Consider the following 27,585-nt stretch of genomic DNA (forward strand, 5'->3'; position numbering starts at 1 on the left):
GCTGGAGACCCTACATGAATACAACCAATTATTACGTCGGGAAAGTTTACGGTGTTCTTAACTGCTTTGAAGAAAATTGTGGACAATTCAGGCGAATGATTTAGCCACCCAGATTTCTCGATCGAATCCCATCGAATATTTATGGGACGTAATCGAGAGCTCATTTAGTACACAAAATCCAGCATCGGCGACACTTTCGCAATAATGGACGGCTATAGAGGTAGTGGGGCTCCATATTTCTGCAGGGGACTTCCAACGAATTGTTGGGTCCATACCACGTCGAGATTCTGCACTACGCTGGGAAAAAGGAGGTAGAACACGATATTAGGAGTTATCTCACGACTTCTGTCACCCATTGTATATTCCCTGGAAAGATATGTACCTAATTCTCTGCACTCATGCTAAAGGAGCTGTAGCTCTGTGAACAGTGTACAGAAACTCTAGCTTTCCTGACAAACAGTTCCATAGCTGTGAAGACAGATACTCACATTTTCAATAGAAGTAAATGTGCAATTGATTTACCTGAGGCTGAATCAATTCTTTATTGTAAACGTGTAATTGGTTTTGGTCTACACTTGGTAATGAAACAAGCCATGCATAGCTTACAGCATGAAGATTAGAAAATTTATCAACCAAGAAGCATACAGAACTAATGAAACACAGAAAAAAGCGACATACTCGTTTTAGGGAAGGAATTTCTCAACTACCGGGGAGGATATCCTGTACAATATAGAAGGAGGCTGGCACAATGAAACTATCAACTAAGATTTAATTAATTCGAGTTTCTTTCTCCATGTTTAAGTTTTGCTCAAATCCTGTTGGAAACAGAACCTGTCGAAGAGTGCACACCCGCTTCTATTGTTCTTATCAAAGCGTTATCAACGTGCAAATACTTGATTCAGTCTAGGATTCACTGAGCGAATAGTGCAGTTTCTTCTGAATGAGTCAATATCCTCAACAGCAAATCCCATGTTTGTGAATGTGTACAAGAATGGAGGAGCTAGAAATCCGAGAAACCTGAACAACGGCCTACACGAATTTCGTATAGCGACACCATAGATCATCCTGACCGCCCTTTGCGAGACTAAGAATAATAGTGGTTGGTGCACAGAGCTGCCCGAAAATGTGGTACCATAGGAGATAACAGAATGCACCCAATTAAGCAAAGTAAAGAAGCCATCGTGCCATAGTATCAGTGGCAGTGGAGATTATTTTTAAACTGAAGCTTCTGCAAAAGATCTTGAACGTGATACATCGCAGAAACCTTTAGCTGTTCATCTACCTTCAGCCCTGTAAATTTAAGATGGTCGACTTCAGTGATAGTGTAAGATTCCTACTCAAAAAATGGTTCAAATAGCTCTGAGCACTATGGGACTCAATTGCTGAGGTCATAAGTCCCCTAGAACTTAAAACTACTTAAACCTAACTAACCTAAGGACAACTCACACATCCATGCCCGAGGCAGGACTCGAACCTGCGACCGTAGCGGTCGCACGGTTCCAGACTGTAGCGCCAGAACCGCTCGGCGATTCCTACTCAATTGTTCGTATCTGTCACGGCTAAGTTTTTCTGTAAAACCAGCTGTCCTGATATAACCACAACGATTGGACCAATTTTTATGCGGCACAGCTTAGAGTGGGCATCTTACTCCCTAGGAACATCCACCTGAGGACTAAAAACGGGACCGTGTGCCTACGTGTAGAAGCCATATCAAAATCATCACACTTGTCATTAAAAATCTTCACACACAGTTAGTTATAAGAGAGTTGAAGAGGTTGCAAAAGGAGACACTGACTTCATGGGCCTGAAAGATGTCTGTAGTACAAGGCATGGTATTCGTTCCTATCGTTTCTACACACCCATACTGACGTTCACTCTTATTATTCTTCTAAGGTAACCATTGCTTCCACCGATCTTTGCTAACGACTTGCTTCCAAAATTGATGAGATGTCAGTCCCATCCATGAGCACTGCAACATTTAACGGATTTATCGAACTTCTCACGGCACGCGGCCATGAAGCGTCCAACCATGTCTGACATCCAGTCACGAGTTCCAGCTACTCATTGCCTTCCGCGCCACCAGAAAAGGTTGTTGCCAAACGGATCTTCTCGATCACTGAGGGTTACCCCGGCGGCAGTGTTGCTGCGCAAGGCCGCTACTTACACTCCTGGAAATTGAAATAAGAACACCGTGAATTCATTGTCCCAGGAAGGGGAAACTTTATTGACACATTCCTGGGGTCAGATACATCACATGATCACACTGACAGAACCACAGGCACATAGACACAGGCAACAGGGCATGCACAATGTCGGCACTAGTACAGTGCATATCCACCTTTCGCAGCAATGCAGGCTGCTATTCTCCCATGGAGACGATCGTAGAGATGCTGGATGTAGTCCTGTGGAACGGCTTGCCATGCCATTTCCACCTGGCGCCTCAGTTGGACCAGCGTTCGTGCTGGACGTGCAGACCGCGTGAGACGACGCTTCATCCAGTCCCAAACATGCTCAATGGGGGACAGATCCGGAGATCTTGCTGGCCAGGGTAGTTGACTTACACCTTCTAGAGCACGTTGGGTGGCACGGGATACATGCGGACGTGCATTGTCCTGTTGGAACAGCAAGTTCCCTTGCCGGTCTAGGAATGGTAGAACGATGGGTTCGATGACGGTTTGGATGTACCGTGCACTATTCAGTGTCCCCTCGACGATCACCAGTGGTGTGCGGCCAGTGTAGGAGATCGCTCCCCACACCATGATGCCGGGTGTTGGCCCTGTGTGCCTCGGTCGTATGCAGTCCTGATTGTGGCGCTCACCTGCACGGCGCCAAACACGCATACGACCATCATTGGTACCAAGGCAGAAGCGACTCTCATCGCTGAAGACGACACGTCTCCATTCGTCCCTCCATTCACGCCTGTCGCGACACCACTGGAGGCGGGCTGCACGATGTTGGGGCGTGAGCGGAAGACGGCCTAACGGTGTGCGGGACCGTAGCCCAGCTTCATGGAGACGGTTGCGAATGGTCCTCGCCGATACCCCAGGAGCAACAGTGTCCCTAATTTGCTGGGAAGTGGCGGTGCGGTCCCCTACGGCACTGCGTAGGAGCCTACGGTCTTGGCGTGCATCCGTGCGTCGCTGCGGTCCGGTCCCAGGTCGACGGGCACGTGCACCTTCCGCCGACCACTGGCGACAACATCGATGTACTGTGGAGACCTCACGCCCCACGTGTTGAGCAATTCGGCGGTACGTCCACCCGGCCTCCCGCATGCCCACTATACGCCCTCGCTCAAAGTCTGTCAACTGCACATACGGTTCACGTCCACGCTGTCGCGGCATGCTACCAGTGTTAAAGACTGCGATGGAGCTCCGTATGCCACGGCAAACTGGCTGACACTGACGGCGGCGGTGCACAAATGCTGCGCAGCTCGTGCCATTCGACGGCCAACACCGCGGTTCCTGGTGTGTCCGCTGTGCCGTGCGTGTGATCATTGCTTGTACAGCCCTCTCGCAGTGTCCGGAGCAAGTGTGGTGGGTCTGACACACCGGTGTCAATGTGTTCTTTTTTCCATTTCCAGGAGTGTATAAAGTAAAACTATCGATACTCAAAGAGTAACTATATCTGTAACCTTACAACTTTTCGACAACTCTATGAAAGGAAAATTTCGCTTTTACAAGAGTTCCTTATTATAAACTATATGCGTTGCGTTTCGTTGCAGTTTAAGGTAATTAGCTCTCTGAAAGCCACGTGCTGATGAGACTGACTACACTATCAGCTGGATCATTTTCATTACATCCCACGTCTTTCCCAACAACACTTGCCTCGTTAGTAAAGATAAAAATTTTTGAATTATCTGTCATGTTTAGTGGCAGATCATTGATATATAACACGGAAAGCAGTGAGCACAGAAGGGAATCCTGTGGCACAATCATATTATTCTGCACAGGAGATCGTTGCAGAAATCCCAAGTATTTTGTTCTAAAGTAGTAATAGGTACATATTAATCTTTTTTTGATCTAAGTTCTGTGACATATGTAAACACTGCCTCCATCAACGACCAGTTAGCTTTTGCTTCATAGTTAAGCTCAGTTCGACGAACGATTAGCTAAACTACTTATAAGAGTAATCAGTTAACACGCAATGTTCACGGGGTGACAACCAAACGTGTGTACGGTAATGGATCTTGACATATGCGCCATTTGATGCCTGTGTTGTAGCGGGTGGTTATAATTAAAGTGCAGCTACTCACAGAGATGTAGTGTGTGCTACACTTATCATATGGCAGCGAAACTTGGTAGATACTCTAATGCATTAATGAGGAATCTATTTACACTGGGCAGAAATTTGTTCCAATTCTGGCGACCAGGTGCAAATCTGGCGCTGTGCAGCATCTCACAGACGCCTCCGGTATGGAAGTGAAATCAAAATTATGCCTTCTCACTTATTTCACTTTTCTCCCCATATCCCGTCCCTAATCTGTTACACGTGGATACATTTCTATACGTCTTTCTTGCATTCACAGCGCCAGATTTGCATTTGGTGGTCAAAACTGGAAGTAGATTTTTTGCAGCGTAAATCGGTTTCGAATTAATGCATTAGGGAATCTGTCAAGATTCGCTGCCGTACGATAGTTTCAGGCCATATTGCGTCTCAGTGAGTAGCTGCACTTTAAGTATAATCACCAGATATGTTCTTTGTACGTCCATCTTTTCAGAGTGGTTGCGGGAACTCGGCTGTTCAGTACAGAATGGCAAATCAAACACCTCTCGGCAGTCTAATTTCCAAAGTGTTGTTTTGTTGGGCTACCAGCTGTAAATCGCCGAAAGTTGTCGCCTAATGAAATAACAGTTTAGAAATTAGACGGCTGAAAGGTGTTTAATTTGATATTTTTACCCGATATATTGTTGCGCATTAGAGTCCCATTGATGTAGTCACCAGCTGTGTGAAAGTGAAATAGCTCAGGTCTTTTGTAGAACAGAATAAGTGTGTGACGTGAGCGATGTGTGTGTCTGTGGCAGGTGATGCCGTGATGGCCAGCCTGGGAGTGAGGCCGTCCACGACGCCGACGCCGGTGACGCCTGCGCCGCAGGCGGCGGGCTCTCCACACAACAAGCGGCCAACCGTCATCATATACCCAACTGGTCAGTCAAAACTCAGCTTTTGCCGTGTCTCTGTATATAATTTCCAGCTGTTAAGCTTCCATAAACACGAACATTAAGTTTTTGTCAACGATAACTCAGTAAAGTTGTCGTTTTGTACTGCAAGTGTATGGAAGTGAGCACCACACTTTTCTTTTGCTTATTCTGCGTAGTTTTGACAAATAAATAGAAATATCATCAGTTTCACCAATTGGGAATCTGTTTCTGTATACACATGCCCCTCTGAATGGCGCTGAGGAAGACGCTGGGAAACTTTTTCAGTAATGTAAATACTTAAATGTCTTCTGAACGATATACTGAAAATAAAATCAGATGCACTTTTAGGTTATCGAAAATTTAGATTTTAATTTTTGTTTCCGTAATTTTCTACTGTGTTGTCAGTGCCGTTTTCACGACTATTGATTTGCAGGTAGGACACAATTTCATTTCTAAAATGCTCGAATACTGTTGACTTATTGGTTGACTGTTTTGGTTTAAGGCTCTCAGCACTAAAGTTATCAACGCCTGATATTATTTAAAACATCAGTATTAATCTGATGTAATTACGTTTTCCTGGAGGCATCTGAGTCTCAACTTTATCTTCGAAAGGATGGAAGCTGTGCCACGGCCGGGAGTTGAACCTGGGATTCTGCTTACTAGGCACGTGTGCTAACCGCTACTTGACCGTAGCCTTGTGGCTGCCGCAGCTGCGTGGACTGTCCTATTTCATGCAGCTGTGGAAGCCACAATGCTGCAGTGACGTGGTGGTTAGCACATGTACCTAGTAGGTGGGAGACGCATGTCCTAGTCCCACATCTGGAGGGCACTGGACTAGGGTAGTCCATGTGGTATCAACGTTCGATACCACAATTGTTAGGGCTTGCAGATATCGACCGTGTCCCGTAATAGATATCGCTGGACCCCCGAGTCGCGACTAGCGCCGCTCCGCGACTTGTCACAAGTATCTAGCGAGCTCTCGTCCACTCTTGCTCGGAACGTCAACTAGGAAATGTAGCATAGCCTTCAGTTGGTAAGAAGCAACCTCTAACAAGGCGCTTAGTCAAGTACGGCATCAGTAATGCCTCTCTAGATATATTTCTAATTATACAGGGTGGTCCATTGATCGTGATCGGGCCTAATATCTCACGAAATAAGCGTCAAACGAAAAAACTACACGAACGAAACTTGTCTGGCTTGAAGGGGGAAACCAGATGGCGCTATGGTTGGCCCGCTAGACGTCGCTGCCAAAGATCAAACGGATATCATCTGCGTTTTTTAAAAACAGGAACACCCATTTTTATTACATATTCATGCAGTACGTAAAGAAATATGAATGTTTTAGTTGGACCACTTTTTCGCTTTGTGATAGATGGCGCTGTAATAGTCACAAACATAGGGCTCACAATTTTAGACGAACAGTTGGTAACAGGTAGGTTTTTTAAATTAAAATACAGAACGTAGGTATGTTTGAACATTTTATTTCGGTTGTTCCAATGTGATACATGTACCTTTGTGAAATTATCATTTCTGAGAACGCATGCTGTTTACAGGGTGATTACCTGTAAATACCACATTAATGCAAGAAATGGTCAAAATGATGTCCGTCAACCTCAATGCATTTGGCAATACGTGTAACGACATTCCTCTCAACAGCGAGTAGTTCGCCTTCCGTAATGTTCGCACATGCATTGACAATGCGCTGACGCATGTTGTCAGCGTTGTCGATGGATCACGATAGCAAATATCCTTCAACTTTCCACACAAAAAGAAATACGGGGACGTCAGATTCGGTGAACGTGCGGGCCATGGTATGGTGCTTCGACGGCCAATACACCTGTCGTGAAATATGCTATTCAATACCGCTTCAACCCCACGCGAGCTATGTGCCGCACATCCATCATGTTGGAAGTATATCGCCATTCTGTCATGCAGTGGAACATCTTGTAGTTACATCAGTAGAACATTACATTGCACCATTTAGACTGCCATCGATAAAATGGGGACCAATTATCCTTCCTCCCATAATGCCGCACCATACATTAACCCGCCAAGGTCGCTGATGTTCCACTTGTCGCACCCATCGTGGATTTTCCGTTGCCCAATAGTGCGTATTATGCCGGTTTACGTTACCGCTGTTGGTGAATGACGCTGTTGGTGACGTCGCCATTCTATTCTTGGTGCATAAAAATATGGTACGAGTGCAATCGATGCTGATGTAGCATTCTCAACACCGAAGTTTTTGAGATTCCCGATTCTCGCACAATTTGTCTGCTACTGCTGTGCGGATTAACCGCGACAGCAGCTAAAACACCTACTTGGGCATCATCATTTGTTGCAGGTCGTGGTTGACGTTTCACATGTAGCTGAACACTTCCTGTTTCCTTAAATAACGTAACTATCCGGCGAACGGTCCGGACACTTGGATGATGTCATCCAGGATACCGAGCAGCATACATAGCACACGCCCGGTGGCCATTTTGATCACAATACCCATACATCAACACGATATCGACCTTTTCCGCAATTGGTAAACGGTTCATTTTAACACGGGTAATGTATCACGAAGCAAATACCGTCCGCACTGGCGGAATGTTACGTGATACCACGTACTTATACGTTTGTGACTATTACAAAGCGAAAAAAGTGGTCCAACTAAAACATTCATATTTCTTTACGTACTACACAAATATATAATAAAGAATGGAGGTTCCTATTTTAAAAAAATGCAGTTGATATCCGTTTGACCTATGGCAGTGCCATCTATCAGGACAATCATTGCGCCATCTGGTTTCCCCCTTCACGCTAGACGAGTTTCGTTGTTTGTAGTTTTTTCGTTTGATGCTTATTTCGTCAGATATTTGGCCCGTGCCACTATCAATGGACCACATTGTATGTGTGCAGCGATGAAGAACCATGCAACACAAGTTAAGTACAATATATATTATTTTTTACCAACGACTACTAATTATTTCAGCCGTTGCAGATACAGACTATACAGCCAGCTCCTTACCGACTTCACGGCCAAACCTGCGATATATGTTTCTATTTAACATTGGCCACCTGTCATCATAAGAATTGACGACGAGAACCATAACAGTCCATGCAGCAGAGGTAATCACAATGCTGCAGTCGTTAGTGCATCTGCCTAGTAAGCAAGAGACCTGGGTTCAAGTTCCGTGGGTGACACAAAATTGAATTCATTGCTTCAGCTCGGCATTGGTAGCGTCATCTCCCCTTATTCTAACCTCCTTTTCGAGCTATGCTGCTTTCCATAATTCTTACAAAAAGCTAACGATAACTGCAAAAGCTGTGTGTGGATTGCTCTAATCCAATGCTATAGTGCTGAATCTACCATTGTCACGGACGTTCCGTCTGAAGTATGATTTTCCCGGAGCAATAATCTGAAGTACATCGCTTCGGTTTCCCGAGGATAATTGAGGCTCGTCTGCTCCAATTCCAGTGGCTGCGGCTCACGAAACTGTCGGCACTGTCATCTTCGTTGAGTCCATAGCACGGCGGAAGCGCCGCGGACGTCCCTGAACTCACGAAACGCCCGAACTTGTATTTGTACTACAGATCTCTCCCACACAACGGCCTCACAGACGCAGGGATTACAGGAGAACGCCACAACTCCCAGGCGCATCACAAGTATATCATGAAAATCAAATTTCAGACAGGTTGAAATGACTGACTGGGCTGCTCAGGATCGTGTAGTTCAATCAACGTCTGTATAGCACACGGTTAGTTTGAAAGACACCAGACTCTGTGAAGTGGTGCTGTCTGTGAGCTCGTGAGCAGAATGCTGTTATTCTAGCAAAGCTGCACTGAGAGCGACAGTACGCTGGCGGAGAGAGCTACGAAGAGAAAAATTCCTCTTGAGTGTATCTCAAACATGCTCTATTGCCTGGTGCTGTCTTAGTGAACGTGAGTACAATTTGCACTCGCAGAATTGATAACAGCCAGAACGTATCACATTGGAATTGTCCTTTTTTGACATACATCTTCCATTCCTAACTCGTGAAGGCAGATCGGGCTGTAGTTCCTGTAAAAAGACATCACAACAGAAGCAAATATTTTTGCATGTAACGAGGAGCCAGTTGGTAATGTTGATTTACAAAGACTCTTGCTTTTTTGGATGCAGATGGTACACAGGATAATGTTCGAAGAAAATGTTTTTCCTGGTGCACGTACGAGAGGCTAATAGGCTGTTCAATATTTTTGTAATACACTCTGAATAGAGAAAATTTTTATAGTGTCAAACAACATCAAATTACTGCTATGCCTAGTAGATCCATAGATTGACAGAAGTTTCAAGATAGTTTTATAACAAATGTTGTCTCACGTATTTCTATAAGGGTCTTCCGCAGTCTTACTTTTTACAAGTTTTCAGGTGAGCGTGAATTCATTCACAAATGTACTCAGTTTTTTTAGTAATGATGGGAAAATAATGTTCTCAGGTAAGTCTTCAGTTTGCTTAATATACAGGCCACGATATATTTGTTAATGTAATGTGATTATATTCACTTTAAATCAATATCAGTCGTGTTAACTTTTATATTATAGAGCACAGCTCCACCATGATAATATATGGAATGTGAGTGCATATAATTGTTGTAATTTGTTGTCGTGACTTACAGTATGTTAGTCTTCAGAAGTAAAAGAGTTCTTCAACGAATCGCATACATGAACCATTTTGGATTGATAATCTCTTCAAAACGTGATGTTTGCTGCCCTTAATACTAGCCTCTTTGATTGCCAGACTTCACTTGCAGTTGCTTTTCCTCCCTTCTGCCTCCAACACTCCACTCGTTTGCCGCGAGCCTGCTTTGGCTCGCACCAGGAGCATGTGCGAGAGCCAGTTCATATAGGTAGATGTGTAAACATCTCTCCCCTTCGAGAAACCAGACATAAATATTAGAGATTAACACCCTTTGAAGAAAAGGTTATCGTTGATGGAATATAAACTGATAGTTAACAAGGATATGGTAGAAAATCTGACGACCATTTCTTTTACCAATGAGCCTTTCAGAATTCGCATTAAGCGATTTAGGGTACCATAGGTGATAAAAATCTGCTATAAATGTACAACGATTTGAATTACGCTCCACCTGAATGCAAATGTAGCACCTTAATTAGTGGAAATTTATATGATCTCTTTGCTATAATTGTCATCTTAAACGACAAAGACATGTCTCAAAGAATAAAATAATTATCTTTCTGCAGGGACACATCAGGTAATATCTTCACTGAAGGACTAAAAAATTCTACGAAATGCCTAATTTTATTTTTTTCTCATAAACATTAGTTATTAATTACTACTTATTAACATCCATTTTATATAATTTGCAAAGTTGTCATATTTGAAATTATGATAGTATATAGATGGTAGTCACATCCATTTCTGTGGAGGAAAAAGGGGTAATGATATTGTTCAATTTATTTTAATGTTAGTCTAAATGATGTGATAACATCTGGAAACCTGGAATTCAATTAACAGTCTATGCCAAATAATGAAATACAGTTGAACAATTCTCATAACGACATCGATTATAACGACAACTTGGCTGTGACGTCATGATTTCTGTGGTACGGCCATATTCCTCGTAAGGAACATATTTCTCATCCTTGCATAATACAAAAATGTATATACTCGTACGTCGTATATAACGTCACTTTAAGCCTCAGTTAGCAAGATTTTCCAAGAACCATTGTACTGTAGAACGAAATCTGTTGTTGTAATATGGCAACCTGGTAATCCTTCTCTCTGCCATTCCATCAACAATAGGTGAAGTATAGACACCTCACCTCACCTTTACCCTAGCGTATTCACACTACAGTAGTGGAGAAAATCACAGAACACGTCAAAAGTACACTTGATGTCAGTTTCCATAACAGTTTGTTACGAAGTGCACGGATTTTAGAACAGCATGGCCAGTAAAAGAAAAGTTTTAACGGTGGAAGAAAAAGTGAAAGAGTTAATGAAATCGAGAATAGAGCTAAAAGGGTTGACGTGTGTCGTCAATTTGGCCTCGTAAATCTCACAACCCAATCGATTTGGAAGAACTGGAATAGAACTATGTCTGCGTTTGGAAAAATTGGATCTAAAATCAAGCGGTTACGAAAAGCTGAACGGAGAGACTTGGATGAAGCGCTGCTTTAGTGTGCTTCAAGCAACAGAGGAGCATCAGTGCATCCAATAGTGGACCTCTCCATATGGTGAAAGTAGAAGTATTTGCCAAGAAATTAAAAGATGATGAATTTGTGTGTAGCAGTGGCTATATTGGCAGATTGAAGCAACGTCACGACATTATTTCTGGCAAAGTGAGCGGTGAAGCCAACAGTGTGATTACTGAAACAATCCGCCATGGCCCACTACTGTGTGGCCTACATTTCGTGAAGGACATGCAGACTGTGACATCTTTAATGCGGATAAGACTGGCATTTTCTTTAAATCGACTGCTGACAAAACTCTATAATTCAAGGACCAAAAATGTATTGGTGGCTAGTTATCTGAAGAACGAATGACAGTTTTAGTTGAACTAACACAGGTGAAACCGAGAACAAAAAATTGTTCTTGACAGGTAAATAAAAAAATCCTAGGTGCTTTCAGCATGTAAAAATCTGCCAGTGCACTACAGTGCTAATAAAAAGTTCTGGATAACCTCCGAACTCTTTGAAGCTGGAATAAGGCGTTGCGATCGAGTTCCTAGAAATCAGAATAAGAAGATATTGGTTGTTGTTGACAACTGTCCAGCACATCATGCACTCTCTGCTCTCGAGAATATCAAGTTTGTTTTTCTTCCTGCAAATACGATAAGCTAATTGCAGCCCACGGATTAATGGGTAATTAGGAGTTAGAAATGCCACTATCAGAAGCTTGTGCTATTGAAAATGTTACAATGCATTGAGAAGAAGCAGAATTATTCCGTTACACTATTGGATGCCATAAGATGCATTACTAAAGCTTGGAGCTGGGTTACAGCCCAAACCATCAAGAACTGTTTCCCTCATGCGGGAACCACAACTTAAGGAATAAATGCCGCCGAAACTGAAGTCAGGGTGCGACTATGAAATATATGCAACAATAGATGATGACTCTGTTACAACTGAAGCGCAAACTGCAGAGGAAATTGCAAATGAAGTGAAGAATCAGGGCCACAGTGAAAATGAAGTGAGCGAGGGACATAATGAAGAGGAGGCGAAAAGATAGAAATAAAGCGCACATCCCTAATGTGAGTGACGCTTTAGAAGCCATTAGAGCTCTGAACATGCTCTATGAAGCTAGGGGACGGAGCATTGAAATTGCAAATGAAATAATGAATCTAGAACGTAATTTAGGAAGTGTGTATTGGCCAAATAGACAGCACAGTAAAATGAATGATTTCTTCACTCCTGAGTTAAGAAGTTTGGTGAGTACTTGACAATACTGCTGTATATACTGTACTGAGAAGGTCTAAAGAAGAGCAGCAAGATTCGTGACTGGTACATTTAGCCATCGCGAGAGCATTACAAATCTCATAGAAAGTTTGAATTGGGATACACTTGCAGATAGACGACGTGCTACACGGAAGGGGCTGCTTACTAATTTCCGAAATCCGATCTTCGCCGTGGATGTAGAGCATATATTATTACAATCAACTTTCAAATCGCGTATTGATCACCATGCAAAGATAAGGGAAATTCTGGCCCAAATTGTGCCCTCCGCCACACACCGCTTGGTGACAAGCGATGTATATATGTAGATGTAGGTGGCAGCACAATGCAATTAATACGAAAAACGTATGTTTTTGGGGGTGACCGAATACTTTTGATCACATAGTGTTTTGTGTCTACAAGAACTGTACACACGAGGCAGAAGAATTCCATGCCTTCCAACGCAGTACATGCCAGTCACAGGCACAAACAGGGATAAGGCTGCAATCGTTGTAGCACACACCGACATTACAGTAACACAAATACTGCAGCTATGCACACAACATATGATTACAGTCGGGGTAACTTCAGGCGGGATACACGAATCATCTCGTTGAATACGCCCAGTACTCATTTGTTATAGAGGCTTTTGCTGAAATAACAAGAAAAATTGCCCAATTTGCAAATGGCAGACGACTACTAATTTTAACAGACATAAATGCTAGGTCAGTCCTCTGGCATTTTGAGAGAACGGACGCCACAGAACAAATAACCGTCGACGTTATAAACGGATGTAAGTAGGGACAAACTATGTTCTACCTGAAAATGCGGGTTGCCTACATCAGGGGCAAGCATACATTCAGGGGCAAACCTTCTCTTCTCCTTGCATTGACAGGTCCTTAACCTATTACTCTGCTAAGAGGACTAAGTTGTTCCCCCCTCCCCCTCCTCCTTCCGTCTCCTCCTCCCCCATCTCCCGGACAACTCACCTCACTGATTTGATATCGATTTGATTGACTAATTAATTAAATCGATAAATTAATTAAATGCCCCCTCTGGGAAACCCCCAGCCCTACCGCTCACCTCTTCCCCCCTACCCCCACCGGACATTGGTGGGAAAAAGACTCAGTTGATCGGCCATTTGGATGAAAATCGATTGCAGTGTTTGGAATATTGTTTAAACAAATTTGACAATATAGTTTATTTATTTATATAAAGAATTTGGGGAGAATCCAGTTCCCTGTATGTAATATTGCATAAGCAATTTAGACAATGTGAAGAAAATTGTTTATTTAAAAATTTATGGAATACAAGAGAATGTATGGAATAAAGTTTATTTTATTCATGTAAAGAACTGGGCTGGAAATCTATTGCAGTGTATGGAATATTGTTTAAACAATTTAGACAATGTGTGCAATATTGTTTATGTTAACAATATAAGGGGCCGAAGGTGATATATAGAATATTTAAACAATTGCGATGTTTTTCATTCTGATGGTCCATGAAATACTTTCATTAAACACCCATCACATGTAATTACACTGTTAAAAATCTTTCAATCACGAAGCACGCACCGTCCACAGGCCCGCACCGAATGCCAGCTCTCGCATGCTGACTGGTGTCGGAATGCACCGGCGTCCCCGCGAAGCGACTTGTCCGTCAGTCGCTGCACGACGCGTCGGTGTCCAAAAGGTGTCAGCTGAGCGCCGTGCCTGGCAGAACGGATGTCACGCTAATCCCCAAACAAAGCACCTGAGAAATTCCTGTCGAAACCTGTGCTCTCTCCCTCTCTCTCTCTCTCTCTCTCTCTCTCTCTATCCTCCTGTAACATGCCACAGCTGTCCTGCACGCGCCATCGATCGCAGTCGAACCGAACCGCAAACAAAGCATCGTTTACCTGGTAAACCCCTGTCGAATACCAATGCACACAGGAACTCCTTTGAAGGCAAATGTCTGACTGAGAATGGATTCCGCCATGGGCTCTAAGCTGCCGTTTGTGCTGGAGAGAAAGGATCAAATGGTTCAAATGGCTCTGAGCACTATGGGACTCAACTTCTGAGGTCATCAGTCCCCTAGAACTTAGAACTACTTAAACCTAACTAACCTAAGGACACCACACACATCCATGCCCGAGGCAGGACTTGAACCTGCGAACGTAGCGGTCTTGCGGTTCCAGACTGTAGCGCCCAGAACCTCACGGCCACTCCGGCCGGCGAGAAAGGATCTCACGACAAGAAATTCAATTATATAGCACCGGATATACTATTTATTTATGAACTTCAATTTGCAGGGGCTAGGTCGCATCCAGCAACTACATGTCCTAATTACGTAATTACAGTGTTGCAGATTGAAGTTGTCATCTTATTGTAAAAATTTTTCGTGTGTGCACTCACCTTGACGCGCAGGGATCGACTGAACCAGTGAACAGAGCCACCACCAGAGGATGTCCCATCCTCCTACGCGTTCCCCCACCCCATCCTTCCTAGAAAAAATTGGTAGGAAAAAGACTCATTCTGTGCTGCATAGCAAGGATCTAATGACACGAAATTCAAATCAAAGTCAATAATACACTCCTGGAAATTGAAATAAGAACACCGTGAATTCATTGTCCCAGGAAGGGGAAACTTTATTGACACATTCCTGGGGTCAGATACATCACATGATCACACTGACAGAACCACAGGCACATAGACACAGGCAACAGAGCATGCACAATGTCGGCACTAGTACAGTGTATATCCACCTTTCGCAGCAATGCAGGCTGCTATTCTCCCATGGAGACGATCTAGAGATGCTGGATGTAGTCCTGTGGAACGGCTTGCCATGCCATTTCCACCTGGCGCCTCAGTTGGACCAGCGTTCGTGCTGGACGTGCAGACCGCGTGAGACGACGCTTCATCCAGTCCCAAACATGCTCAATGGGGGACAGATCCGGAGATCTTGCTGGCCAGGGTAGTTGACTTACACCTTCTAGAGCACGTTGGGTGGCACGGGATACATGCGGACGTGCATTGTCCTGCTGGAACAGCAAGTTCCCTTGCCGGTCTAGGAATGGTAGAACGATGGGTTCGATGACGGTTTGGATGTACCGTGCACTATTCAGTGTCCCCTCGACGATCACCAGTGGTGTACGGCCAGTGTAGGAGATCGCTCCCCACACCATGATGCCGGGTGTTGGCCGTGTGTGCCTCGGTCGTATGCAGTCCTGATTGTGGCGCTCACCTGCACGGCGCCAAACACGCATACGACCATCATTGGCACCAAGGCAGAAGCGACTCTCATCGCTGAAGACGACACGTCTCCATTCGTCCCTCCATTCACGCCTGTCGCGACACCACTGGAGGCGGGCTGCACGATGTTGGGGCGTGAGCGGAAGACGGCCTAATGGTGTGCGGGACCGTAGCCCAGCTTCATGGAGACGGTTGCGAATGGTCCTCGCCGATACCCCAGGAGCAACAGTGTCCCTAATTTGCTGGGAAGTGGCGGTGCGGTCCCCTACGGCACTGCGTAGGATCCTACGGTCTTGGCGTGCATCCGTGCGTCGCTGCGGTCCGGTCCCAGGTCGACGGGCACGTGCACCTTCCGCCGACCACTGGCGACAACATCGATGTACTGTCGAGACCTCACGCCCCACGTGTTGAGCAATTTGGCGGTACGTCCACCCGGCCTCCCGCATGCCCACTATACGCCCTCGCTCAAAGTCCGTCAACTGCACATACGGTTCACGTCCACGCTGTCGCGGCATGCTACCAGTGTTAAAGACTGCGATGGAGCTCCGTATGCCACGGCAAACTGGCTGACACTGACGGCGGCGGTGCACAAATTCTGCGCAGCTAGCGCCATTCGACGGCCAACACCGCGGGTCCTGGTGTGTCCGCTGTGCCGTGCGTGTGATCATTGCTTGTACAGCCCTCTCGCAGTGTCCGGAGCAAGTATGGTGGGTCTGACACACCGGTGTCAATGTGTTCTTTTTTCCATTTCCAGGAGTGTATATTGAGACATACTCTTTACTTATTCAGTCTGCGGGACACGGGGTTCCCCCACTTGGGTAGACATCATGACTCCACACCTCACCCTTGCTCCCCATAACATAGTAACTGTAATTACAAGGAAATTGAATGAAGTGGGACGTAGTAGCCACCCCTGGGGTCTCCTGAGTGTGCGTCTACCGTCAGGGTACCGCCACGAAGGTAAGAACAGTCCAATGTCCTAATTACAGATCATGTTACTAAATACCACCGATCACGGACCAGATATCGACCCCATTGATCTCGCAGCCCCCAAACAAAGCATCAAGTGGCGGCATTCTGTTGATTGACCAATTCCAGACTCGCTTCCTGTCTCTGTCGATGTCAAAAATAGAGTGAAATAATCCATTTGCACTACCCTATCAAATGAATTGTTTAACAATTTACGGGAGTCGAATAGATCGCTTAAAAAATGGCTCTGAGCACTATGGGACTTAACTTCTGAGGTCATCAGTCCCCTAGAAGTTAGAACTACTTGAACCTAACTAACCTAAGGACACCACACACAGCCATGCCCGAGGCAGGACTCGAACCTGCGACCGTAGCGGTCGCGTGGTTCCAGACTGAAGCGCCTAGAACCGCTCGGCCCCTCCGGCCGGCAGATCGCTTAAAACACTCACTTCCACCTTATAACGGTCCTTCTTCATAATAAAACATATTTTCAACGTTTGAATATCACACGCAAACATTATGCAAATCAAGCAAAGAAATTTCTGTCACAAATAGATCGTAGCACTAAATATATCCGAGGTCTTGTACGCGCTCTCTTCCACCACAACGTTTCCACTAAACATATCTTGTAAAAAAAAAATCCTGACGTTCACACAAACTTTCGATCACGAAGCGCGCCGTCCGCCATCTGCAGGGTAGCCTCATCCACGCCGGCTGGGAGTAAGAGACTCACACCTGCGCCGGCCATGCCTGCCCGTAATGAACGCATACGTGTAAGCAATACAACTTTCAGAAACAATAAATTGATCAATTTGGTATTTGATGTCACTATTGGGTCTTTAAAAGTACTATAGATTTCCTATAATGATTCTCTCTGCTACATTCGGAAGAAGGGAGGACACATGCACAAACACAGACATACAGAAAACAGAGCAAACGCATTGCGACTGTAGAATATGCTGTTGGAGGTGACTGGATGCATTCGAGTACAATGGTATATTACGCCGCCCAACCAGAAAAATAGTGCATTTGCAGTAGGTGTTGGCAATTGTACTATATTTACAAAAAACTTTAAAATAGGGAACGAAAGGTGGTGCCATGTACACATGGGTAGAAGTGACATAAAATCGATAAAATTACGAAAAATGACGGAAAATACGTGTAAATTGAGGGAAAATGCGGGGAAATTGAGGGAGTACTTGCATGCCTTCTGTTTGGTGCAGAACAATTCTTATGCATCAGAACGAGTATGCGACAGCAAGAGGAATAACAAATGGCTCTGAGCACTATGGGACTTAACTTCTGAGGTCATCAGTCCCCTAGAACTTAGAACTACTTAAACCTAACTAATCTAAGGACATCACACACACCTATGCCCGAGGCAGGATTCGAACCTGCGATCGTAGCGGTCGCGCGGTTCCAAACTGAAGCGCCTAGAACCGCTCGGCCACACAGGCCGGCACGAGGAATAACAGAAAACGTTGACATGGAAGCACTTGGAACCAGGAAAACAGTCCATTTTTCGTCGAGGCAACGTTCTACTATATGGCTATTGAGGTAATAGTGATACACGCGAGTTGACTGCTGTCTTTGATGATTTCCTATAAAAAAGTGAATCTGCCTCTAAACTTACTTGCATGTGCGTTAAAGAATGACAGAGAGTGGATGGAGCGATCGGATGACATGGAGTTGTAACGAGGTATGTTTTAATGGTAGGCTGATGATGCATTCTAGAGAGACAAGGTGTTGCTGCAGGTCATTTGACCATTTTTATTTTTTTTTCAGTTGTTCTGTCAGGATGCTTCAGATGTGTGACATAACCCGCATTCGACTCGTATACAACTGCGTGTTCAGATTTTGGCTTACAGCACTAATTACTTGCGATCATTAACAGCAAACCTCTCAGTCATCTCATGTGTGCTGAAACATGTCCATCCTGTTTTGACACATTCCTCTAGACGAACGAAGATTTATGCGACGTACTCCATCTCTATGCCGCATCTTGGGAATAAAATCGAGTCTTCAGTTTCATAACAGCGGTGATTCTAAGTTAGCTGTTTGTTAGGCACTGCAATCCCCGTGTATGCATCTGATGTCCTGTTTACGGAGATAGTGATGGTATGACGTGTAAATTCACATGTCAAACACCGCTGCTATTCGTTTGTCCCTTTCTTTGTAAGAGGCATTCTACTTTGCTAACGATCATTTTATATAGGACTGATGAGAGCATAGTATAACATCTGAACCGTGATCGGATGTGAATAATGGTCGCTATACACCTCTGGTAAGCTACATTGGGCATATATCATAAAGAATCGATGTTTTAAGGAAGTGGTTTTTACATTTCACCGTTTATCACCATAGTGTATCCTAGAGAAACCTACCAGGAGAATATATATCACGCGCTGGAAATATATTTCTTGCATTGGCATAATAACAGTGTTGCATTCCACTCCACTAATAGGTCGGAAACACAACTATCTAACATTATAGCGTGTTTTAAGTGCATATCCATGTAACCCTAGGAGTGCATGTGTTCATGTTCTCTCTTACCAATATCTTCTTTCTACTGACCTCACACACTAGAACAATACTTTAGAATTGATAGTGCAGTTGATTTACGTAAAATGCTTAAAACTCCCTCCGTTTGAAGCTCCATCATGCATAAAAACCACCAGTCTCTTGTTCTTAGCCGTCTATTATATCATCACAACATTTGCATATCTACTATACACCGACATTCGCGCAGCTGGAGAAATCTGGTGCTCCTGGATGGGTGCTGGACAGCAGTTATGGACCCAGTTCGCTCTGTTCGTTTACGAAACATGGAATGTAGCAGTCTTATTCTGGTCAGCTGCAGATTAAATCTGTGGTAGTGTCGCAGGGAGCATTGGTCAAAGACAATACGAGGAGATCTTTCAATCTCTAACTTTATCCTAAGAATGCGAGAAATCTCTGTAACCTCCATTCACATAGTGAGAGATAGGCAATCGTAATCGTAAATCACGCACTGTGATAAGAGTGTTAGAAACACGTAGATCGCTGTTTGGTATAATTTTGTGTATATGTTCGATAATTAACAACGAATTGACGTACTGCACAATCATCTGTCTACATTCACATAGGTACTCACAAAGTAAAGGAGAGGCGTTTAGCGATGATACAGAAATTGAGAAGAAGGGTGTCATGTCACTGTTCGGCATTGTAAGAAACAGGTAAAATTGGTAAAATTGAGCGTACTATCAGCTGTGATGCTTATTACATCTTAGCAGGGTTATCTTTCCCATCCCATCCATCCACTGGTAAGCTGTTGATTGCTACACAATGATTGACTGACTGACTTGTTTGAGATGGAGAAAGAATCTTGGTGGAGGGGCAACACCTTCTGGGGATGGCTAGCACCTAAATAATGATCGCGTACATGACTGCAATATGAGGAATCAGTCAAAATGGAACACTGAGCCATCAGCCATCCCATCACTATGAAATATGAGTTAAATATAGACATCGTCAATCACCTTCAGACAACAGTTTGGAAACGCTCCACAATGAAGCAAAACTCCTCCAGTTTCCTTATGTTTTGACTTTTATTTCAATCATCCAGTGTGTGCTGTGGGATTTGCAGAAACTTGATTAATACTGTGCAATATCCAGTTTTCTGTGAGAGGCAATGTATCGAAATGTGCTAATGTCAGTTTAGAACCTGACACAGACCGCGAAGTCGTGGCGGAAAAAAAATGTATGGTGGTGTACAAAGTGTTTTACAGCACAAAAACAGTATTTATCACACAACAAAACAGGGACCCTGTCCTGCGACTGAGAGTCTATGGGATATAGTCCTATTACAGAACAGGTAATGAAACTTTACACCGGTCTGTGTACGCGACTTCGATCACTGGCCACCTGCTCCGGGGATCAATACCTGTATATTTAATAGGATCACCACATACGCACAATGCCAGCATAAAGATGGTATTTGAGACGATGTAAAAATCTTATCGAGTTCTCTGCCAATTAAGTTAGCGAAGCTTTTATAGTTCGTAGTTTTTCTGTGTTGGATGGTTAAAAATAACGATGGTAGAATGTTTGGGTGATAGACGTGAATGCGCCCTGAGAAACGCAGATCTCCTTTGGACTGTAGTGCCTGTATGAGGTTTGGAAACACATCGCAATGCAGCAGCAAAATCCTCGTCCTTCTTCCAGTTCCTGTATGATGTGGAGTCTTCCTCATTTTCCCAATAAGAAACACCACAGTAACTGTTCGTACGGTCTTTTATACTACCTCATGTTGCAGGAGAGAGCTTCATTTAGACGCTGACCTTACACATCGTATACTATTGGTGGATCTATGACAACATGTTCCCATTTCCATCGAGTGGTCAAAACACAGTCCTGTCACATTAGCTTACCCAGTTTCTACATTGGTTGCAGAAGATGGTAGATATAGAGCTCTCCAACTTGTGCTCAGTTACTCCTTAAATTAGAACGATCACTTGCACAAAGCTGCAGGGGTGGCGGAGAGTGACTTTGGAGCAATTACAAGATGCATAGGGACTGTCTAAAACCACATTGGAGTTTTACTGTAGCAGATAAGTTCGAAAAAGGTGTCCGCCCCCCGTAGCTGAGTGGTCAGTGCGACAGAATGTCAGCCCTAAGGGCCCGGGTTCGATTCCTGGTTGGGTCGGAGATTTTCTCCGCTCAGGGGCTGGGTGTTGTGTAGTCCTCCTCACCATTTCATCCCCATCGACGAGCAAGCCGCCGAAGTGGCGTCAAATGGAAAGACTTGCACCCGGCGAACGGTCTACCCGACGGGAGGCCCTAGTCACACGCCATTAATTTAAAAGTCCGAAAAAGGTGGTTCGTTTCGAGATATGAGAGCGCCACGAATGTGAGTCACTAATGGCTATAATCATTAAAGGACATCTCTATAGGATCTAATGCAGGTATGTCGTTGAATGGAAAGACTTGATTCCAAATCGCTGACAGCAGAAAGCGTGACATTACCAGCGACTCTTGTGTGTACCCGTAGAACCAGGACCGCTTTTTATGCGGGGTGACGGTAACTTAGTCGTTGTGATCGTGTTTTAATAGTGCGGTCCTTACGCGTAATGCATGTTGCCACCAGTGGAATCCTTCTGTGCTCAGCTTCAAATATCGGTTCTCAATAGCGTTCCTCGAAAGGAACATCGTCTTCTCTGCAGAGATTCCCATTTGAACTACCTCGTGAATGAAACTTCCTGGCAGATTAAAACTGTGTGCCAGACCGAGACTCGAACTCGGGACCTTTGCCTTCATATCAGCGCACACTCCGCTGCAGAGTGAAAATCTCATTCTCGATACCTGGTGAGTGTAATCAGACTACTGAAAAAGAAAAATTACTCGTAATGCAAAGTGACTCTCATGATAAGTTTAATTAATAAGCCTATAAATTTGACATCAGTGACATGCCGCCTGACGGGTGTAGGCGATGGCTAGGGCACCACAGATATGATTCTTCACTTGGTGTGGTTTTCGTTGTGGCTATATCTTTTAACGATATTTCAATCGTCTACCTATACAGGGAAAGACAACCATCGTAATAAAATCAGTTGTGTTACCAAATTTATAAAGTGATACGAAGTATAAAACGTATACTCGTATTTGCAACTTCTCTGTGCTGTTACCTTAAGAGACGTTGCATGTGATGAGACATTTGGTTGCCTTAAGAGAGAGTTCGAAAGTGAGGAGGCGTCCTGTGACAGTGGTAGATCTTAGCACTCCGTTATGAGCCAAAAAGGAGTTTAATATTCCATTCCTGTGATGCATGACATGACAGATAAGGAAAGATATTTTTCTACCTGATCGAAGAATACTAAGAGGAAATGTAGCCTATGCCATAGCCTTGTACAGGATTTTCACGACAGGTAACTAACTATACTTCAGCGATGTGAAAACGGGTGTATTGACCGATTTCTTCTATCTTCGAAAATAACTCATATAAACGGGAGGAACCTGCATTCTACGTTAGAAATTCGAGGTGTATGGTCAAGAACATCGTTGCCTCGGGTTGGGTAAAGTAGATTTTTTAAACTGTGTTTTCTATGTCGGGGTAGAATTGTTTAGAATTACTGTATACTTCCAAGCCGCAGCTGCTTGTTCCGCAGTCCACAGTGGCTGTCGGCAAGGGCGGTCACGAGGAGTCGGCAACCGGAAGTAATGGATTAGGTCAGCCTTTGACGTGTACACAGAATGTGCCTGCCTACCTGTCAGACCTTGGCGTCAGCAGCGAGGGCTGATGAAGCGACCAGTGCGCTGGAGTGGACGTGTGTGTGTTGCGTGAGACAAGATTCAAAATGAGACATGTCTGCGCTAGACGTGCTGATAACAGCCGAATTCCTGCTGCTCCAATCATCCCCAGATGCCCTCCATGGCCTGGGGTGGTGCACTCTGCCATACACGCGCGTCCACGACTGCGACTGCGGCTAGGTGAAATTTTCACAGACTTCTTTACGTCGGCACTGGCGGTACATGAGGGGGCGTTCGCGCTACGTTTGGACGTCTGGGAGGTAAGAGCACAGGATATGCGAGTGTTTTCAGCTGTCTCCGACATCTAGCCGTGACAGCTTATTGCTACAGACTGGAACGTGGCTTAAATGTGTCGTGTTTAATGCTTCTCAATACATTGCAGTGGACTCTGTCTTGCAGTGGTATTTGTTGTTGTCTCTGTTCTATCACGCGGTAGAACCTTCCCCTCTCCTTCCGAATGTATCAGAATGAATCAATATAGGAAGTCTATAGCACTTTTAAAAACCTAACCCAGATGTCAAATTCCCAATTGATCAATTTATTGTTTCTGATAGTTGTATTGCGTTCGATATGGGCGGGCATGGGTGACGCGGGTGTGGATCTCTCCCTCCCAGCTTGGGATGGACAGGGCTACCCTGCAGTCGACAGGCAGAGCGCTTCGTGATCGTGAGTCTGTGTGAGCGTCAGGATTTTTTCCTCACCACATATGTTTAGTGGAAACGTTGTGGTGGAGGAGGGTCCGTACAAGGCCTCGGATGTATTTAGTGCTACGATCTATTTCTGGCAGAAATTTCATTACTTGATTTGCATATTTTTTGCGTGTGGCACTCAAACGTTGAAAATATGTTTTGTTATGAAGAAGGATCGTCATAAGGTGGAAGTGAGTGTTTTAAGCTATCTATCTGACTCCTGTAACTTATTAAACAATTAATTAGGCAGGGTAGTTCAAATGGATTATTTCACACTATTATTGATATCGATATTGCGTCTTTCCCTTTGTCTCCAGCATTAGCTAATAGGAATACAGTATTCTGAAGAGAGATGAAAACCTCCATCTTCATGTTTGGAGACATTGGTTCACACAGACAAGCAGGGAGTGGCTTCTTTAGAGTGACAGAGACGGGAAGAGAGTCTGTAATTTGCCAATCCACGAATGCCGCCACTTGATGCTTTGTTTGGAGGCCGCGAGATGAAAGGAGGCCTATATATGTGGTGTGTCGTATTTAGTAACGTGATCTGAGACACACACTTGGGAGACCCGAAACAGTGGCTACTATATCGCACTACATTCCATTCCCTTGTGATGACAGTTATTATGTCCGTCGGCTTAGCTGCACGGTAACGTGCTTGCCTCGCATGCAGCGGTCCAGGGTTCGATTCCCGGCCGAGTTAGGGATTTTCTCCGCTTGTGGACTGGGCGTTGTGTTGTTCTCCTCATCAATTCATCCTCATCACCGGCACGCAAGTCGCCCAATGTGGCGTCGACTAAAATAAGACATGCACACGGCGGCCGAACTTCCCCGAATAGGGCCTCCCGGCCAGCAATACCATTCGCTCATTTAATTTTACAGTTATTATGTCATGGAAAGTAAGAAAGGGGTGTGCAGTCATGATGTCTACCCAAGTCGGGGAACCCCTCTAGCGCAAAGTGATTAAATAAGGAATATGTTTCAATATATTATTGACTTTGATTCGAATTTCGTGTCATGAGATCCTTCTTCTGCAGCACAGAGTGAGTCTTTTTTCTAGCAATTTTTTCTGGGACGGGTGGAAAGGGAGGGGGTGAGGGCTAGGGGTTGGGATGTTCTGAGATGGTGGCACTGTGCACTAGCTCAGTCGATCCCTGCATATCAAGATGAGTGCACACAGGAAATGTTTTCAGTAAGACGACACCTTTAAACTGCAGCACTGTAATTATATAATTCTGACATGTAGTCGCTGAATGTGAGCTTTTCCCACCAAATAAAAGTGAGATCCAACCCCTGCAAATTGAATTTTATAAATAAACAGTATATCCTATGCTATATAACTGAATTTCTTGTCATGAGATCCTTTATTTCCAGCACAGATGGCAGCTTAGAGCGCATGTCAGAATACATTCTCAGTCACACATTTGCCTGCGTTGGTTTACCGGGTAAACGCTCATTTGTTTGCGGGTCGTTCTTATCACTACCGACGGCGCATGCAGACCCTCAGTGGAATGTTACAGAAGAATAAAGATAGAGAGAACGTGTTTTGACAGGAATTTCTCAGGTGCTTTTGTTCGGGGATTAGTATGATATGTGATCTGTTAGTCGCGGTACCCGTGGGGACACCTCTTAGGTACTGAAGCGTGACGCAGCCGCTGACGGGAACGTCGCTTCGCGGGGCCACCGGCGCACTCCAACTCCAGGCAGTCTGTATGAGCTGGCATTCGGTGCGGTCCCGCAGACGGTGCGTGCTTCGCGATCAAAAGATTTTTAACATTGTAATTACGTGTGATGGGTGTTTCATGACAGTACTCCTAGCATGATCGGAAGGAAAAGTATCGCAATTGTTTAAATATTCCATATATCACTTTCTATCCCGTAAATTGTTTAAATATACGATATGCCACACATTGTTCAAATGGTTTAAATAATATTCCATACACTGCAATCGATTTCCCTTCAAATGGCCGATCAACTGAGTTTTTTTTTCACAAATTACTGGGAGGGGGAGGGGAGGGAGAGGCCTGGGATGTTACCCAAAGGGTGATTTAGTTAACTGATTGATGTAATTAATTAGTCAACCAAATTCATTTCAAAAGTGTGCTTCTGTCAGCGAGGTGAGTTCCCAGAGGGATGGGGGAGGAGGAGATGGAGGGGGAGGAGGAAGGGGAGGGGGGAACAATAGGTTAGGGACCTGTCAATAAAAAGAAAGATTATCCCCAGGAGGTCATAACCTGTCACTCAAAATGGTAGATTACCCCCAGGGGTCTTAATACTCTAGCAGAACAATAGGCTGAGGACATGTCAGTCTGAGGAGAACAATAGGTTTGCCTCTGGATGTATGCTTTCCCCTGATGTAGGCAACCCGCAATGTGGGGCAGAACATAGTTTGTTTCCCTACTGATGTATTCTTTCCGTTTTAAACAAACCAGGTCAACTGGCGACTTCCCACGGAAATGGTGGAGGATGCAGCAACATAGACATTTCTCTGGCAAGTGGTGCATCATTAATAAAGGTAGCGAACTGGCAGGTGCTTGATAGGAAAATATGCAGTGATCATAATGCAATAATTATATACACTGAAACAAACACAGACATAGACACTGACACAGATGCAGACATAGATGTATCACATCACCCAAGGCAAAGCAAACGCAAAAACTAAGGCACGTGATTGAAGAGTTTCTTCTCTGTGTCACCCAAGGAAGCAGAGATTACAGAACTCATGTTGCTACTGATGTCTTACAGAGAGCACAAGCTGCAGCAATACCTGCAGTACGCAGCACATGACAACAAAGGGCACCATGGTCAGTACTACTAACAAGACTAAGAAAAGACACACGTGATAATCTACGATATTACCAAAAACCAAAGACAGCTCATGAAAGAGAAATTAAACTACAACATTACGGCAGTGCAAAAAACGATAAAAAAACGAACTACGTATGACCAGGAAAGACCATTGGAACACATATGTTAGGACAAACGTACAGAACAACATCTGGGGGGAGCAATTTAAACTGCAGACTGAGCGTATCAAGAACCCTACAATATTATCAATACTGCAAAACCACATGGTACTACCACAAGATGCTGGAGATGCACAGCACAGTATCTCCTCAACAAACTACTTCCTCAAAGTGATCACACTCAGGACAACCAACTTCACACCGCCTTTCGCAGACTACTTTATCACAAATATGGAAACGAAAGTGTCACCATCCCCTTTGCTCGTGAGGAAGTTGCATTGGCTATACACAAAATAAAGAACAAACAGGCTCCGGACCCTGATGGCATCCACCCCGAAGCCATCAAAAAAATTAATCCACTTATTGTACCATACCTAACGGACTTACTGAGTGATGCTCTACTCGAAAGACGTATACCGAATATATGGAAGACTGAAAATGTAGCTGTAATAAAGAAAGCTGAGGACAAAGACCTGACTGATCTTAAGACATACAGACCAATATGCCTCACTAACATTCTGGCAAAGGTACAGGAGTGATTGCTGTGCGACAGACTTTAGTCGAACTGACAGCTCTTCAGCCTTAGTCCACGTCAGTTTGGTTTTCGATCACATAAATCCATCGACGACACAGTGAACAGGGCCATAGAAATGACACAGAAAATGCAAGACAAATACATTGTAGCAATCCTAATTGGTATAGCTGGTGTTTTCCGACAACCTTTGGTGGCTGACGCTGGTGGCAAGACTTAGACAGATGAATATTCCGCTGGCTCTATGTAACGGCCTTAGAGATTATTGTAAAAACCGGATAGTGGAGTGGACGAATGGCCACCAAAATGTTATAAACACGGTAACAAGGGACTGTCCACAAGAATCCATATGCGGAC

The 27,585-nt window shown here is 44.4% G+C and overlaps 1 protein-coding gene across 1 annotated transcript in view; it reads left to right on the forward strand.

The window, feature by feature from the left end:
* LOC126248873 (uncharacterized) overlaps positions 1 to 27,585 on the forward strand; it is a 1,116,592-nt gene that overhangs the window by 307,052 nt on the left and 781,955 nt on the right. The window contains exon 2 of the mRNA XM_049950319.1: positions 5,022 to 5,144. Coding sequence (XP_049806276.1) covers positions 5,033 to 5,144 — 112 coding nt within the window. The 5' untranslated portion in view covers positions 5,022 to 5,032. The remainder of the gene's footprint in view (positions 1 to 5,021; positions 5,145 to 27,585) is intronic.

This window comes from Schistocerca nitens, chromosome 3 (genome assembly GCF_023898315.1).
Source record: "Schistocerca nitens isolate TAMUIC-IGC-003100 chromosome 3, iqSchNite1.1, whole genome shotgun sequence".
NCBI lineage: Eukaryota > Metazoa > Arthropoda > Insecta > Orthoptera > Acrididae > Schistocerca > Schistocerca nitens.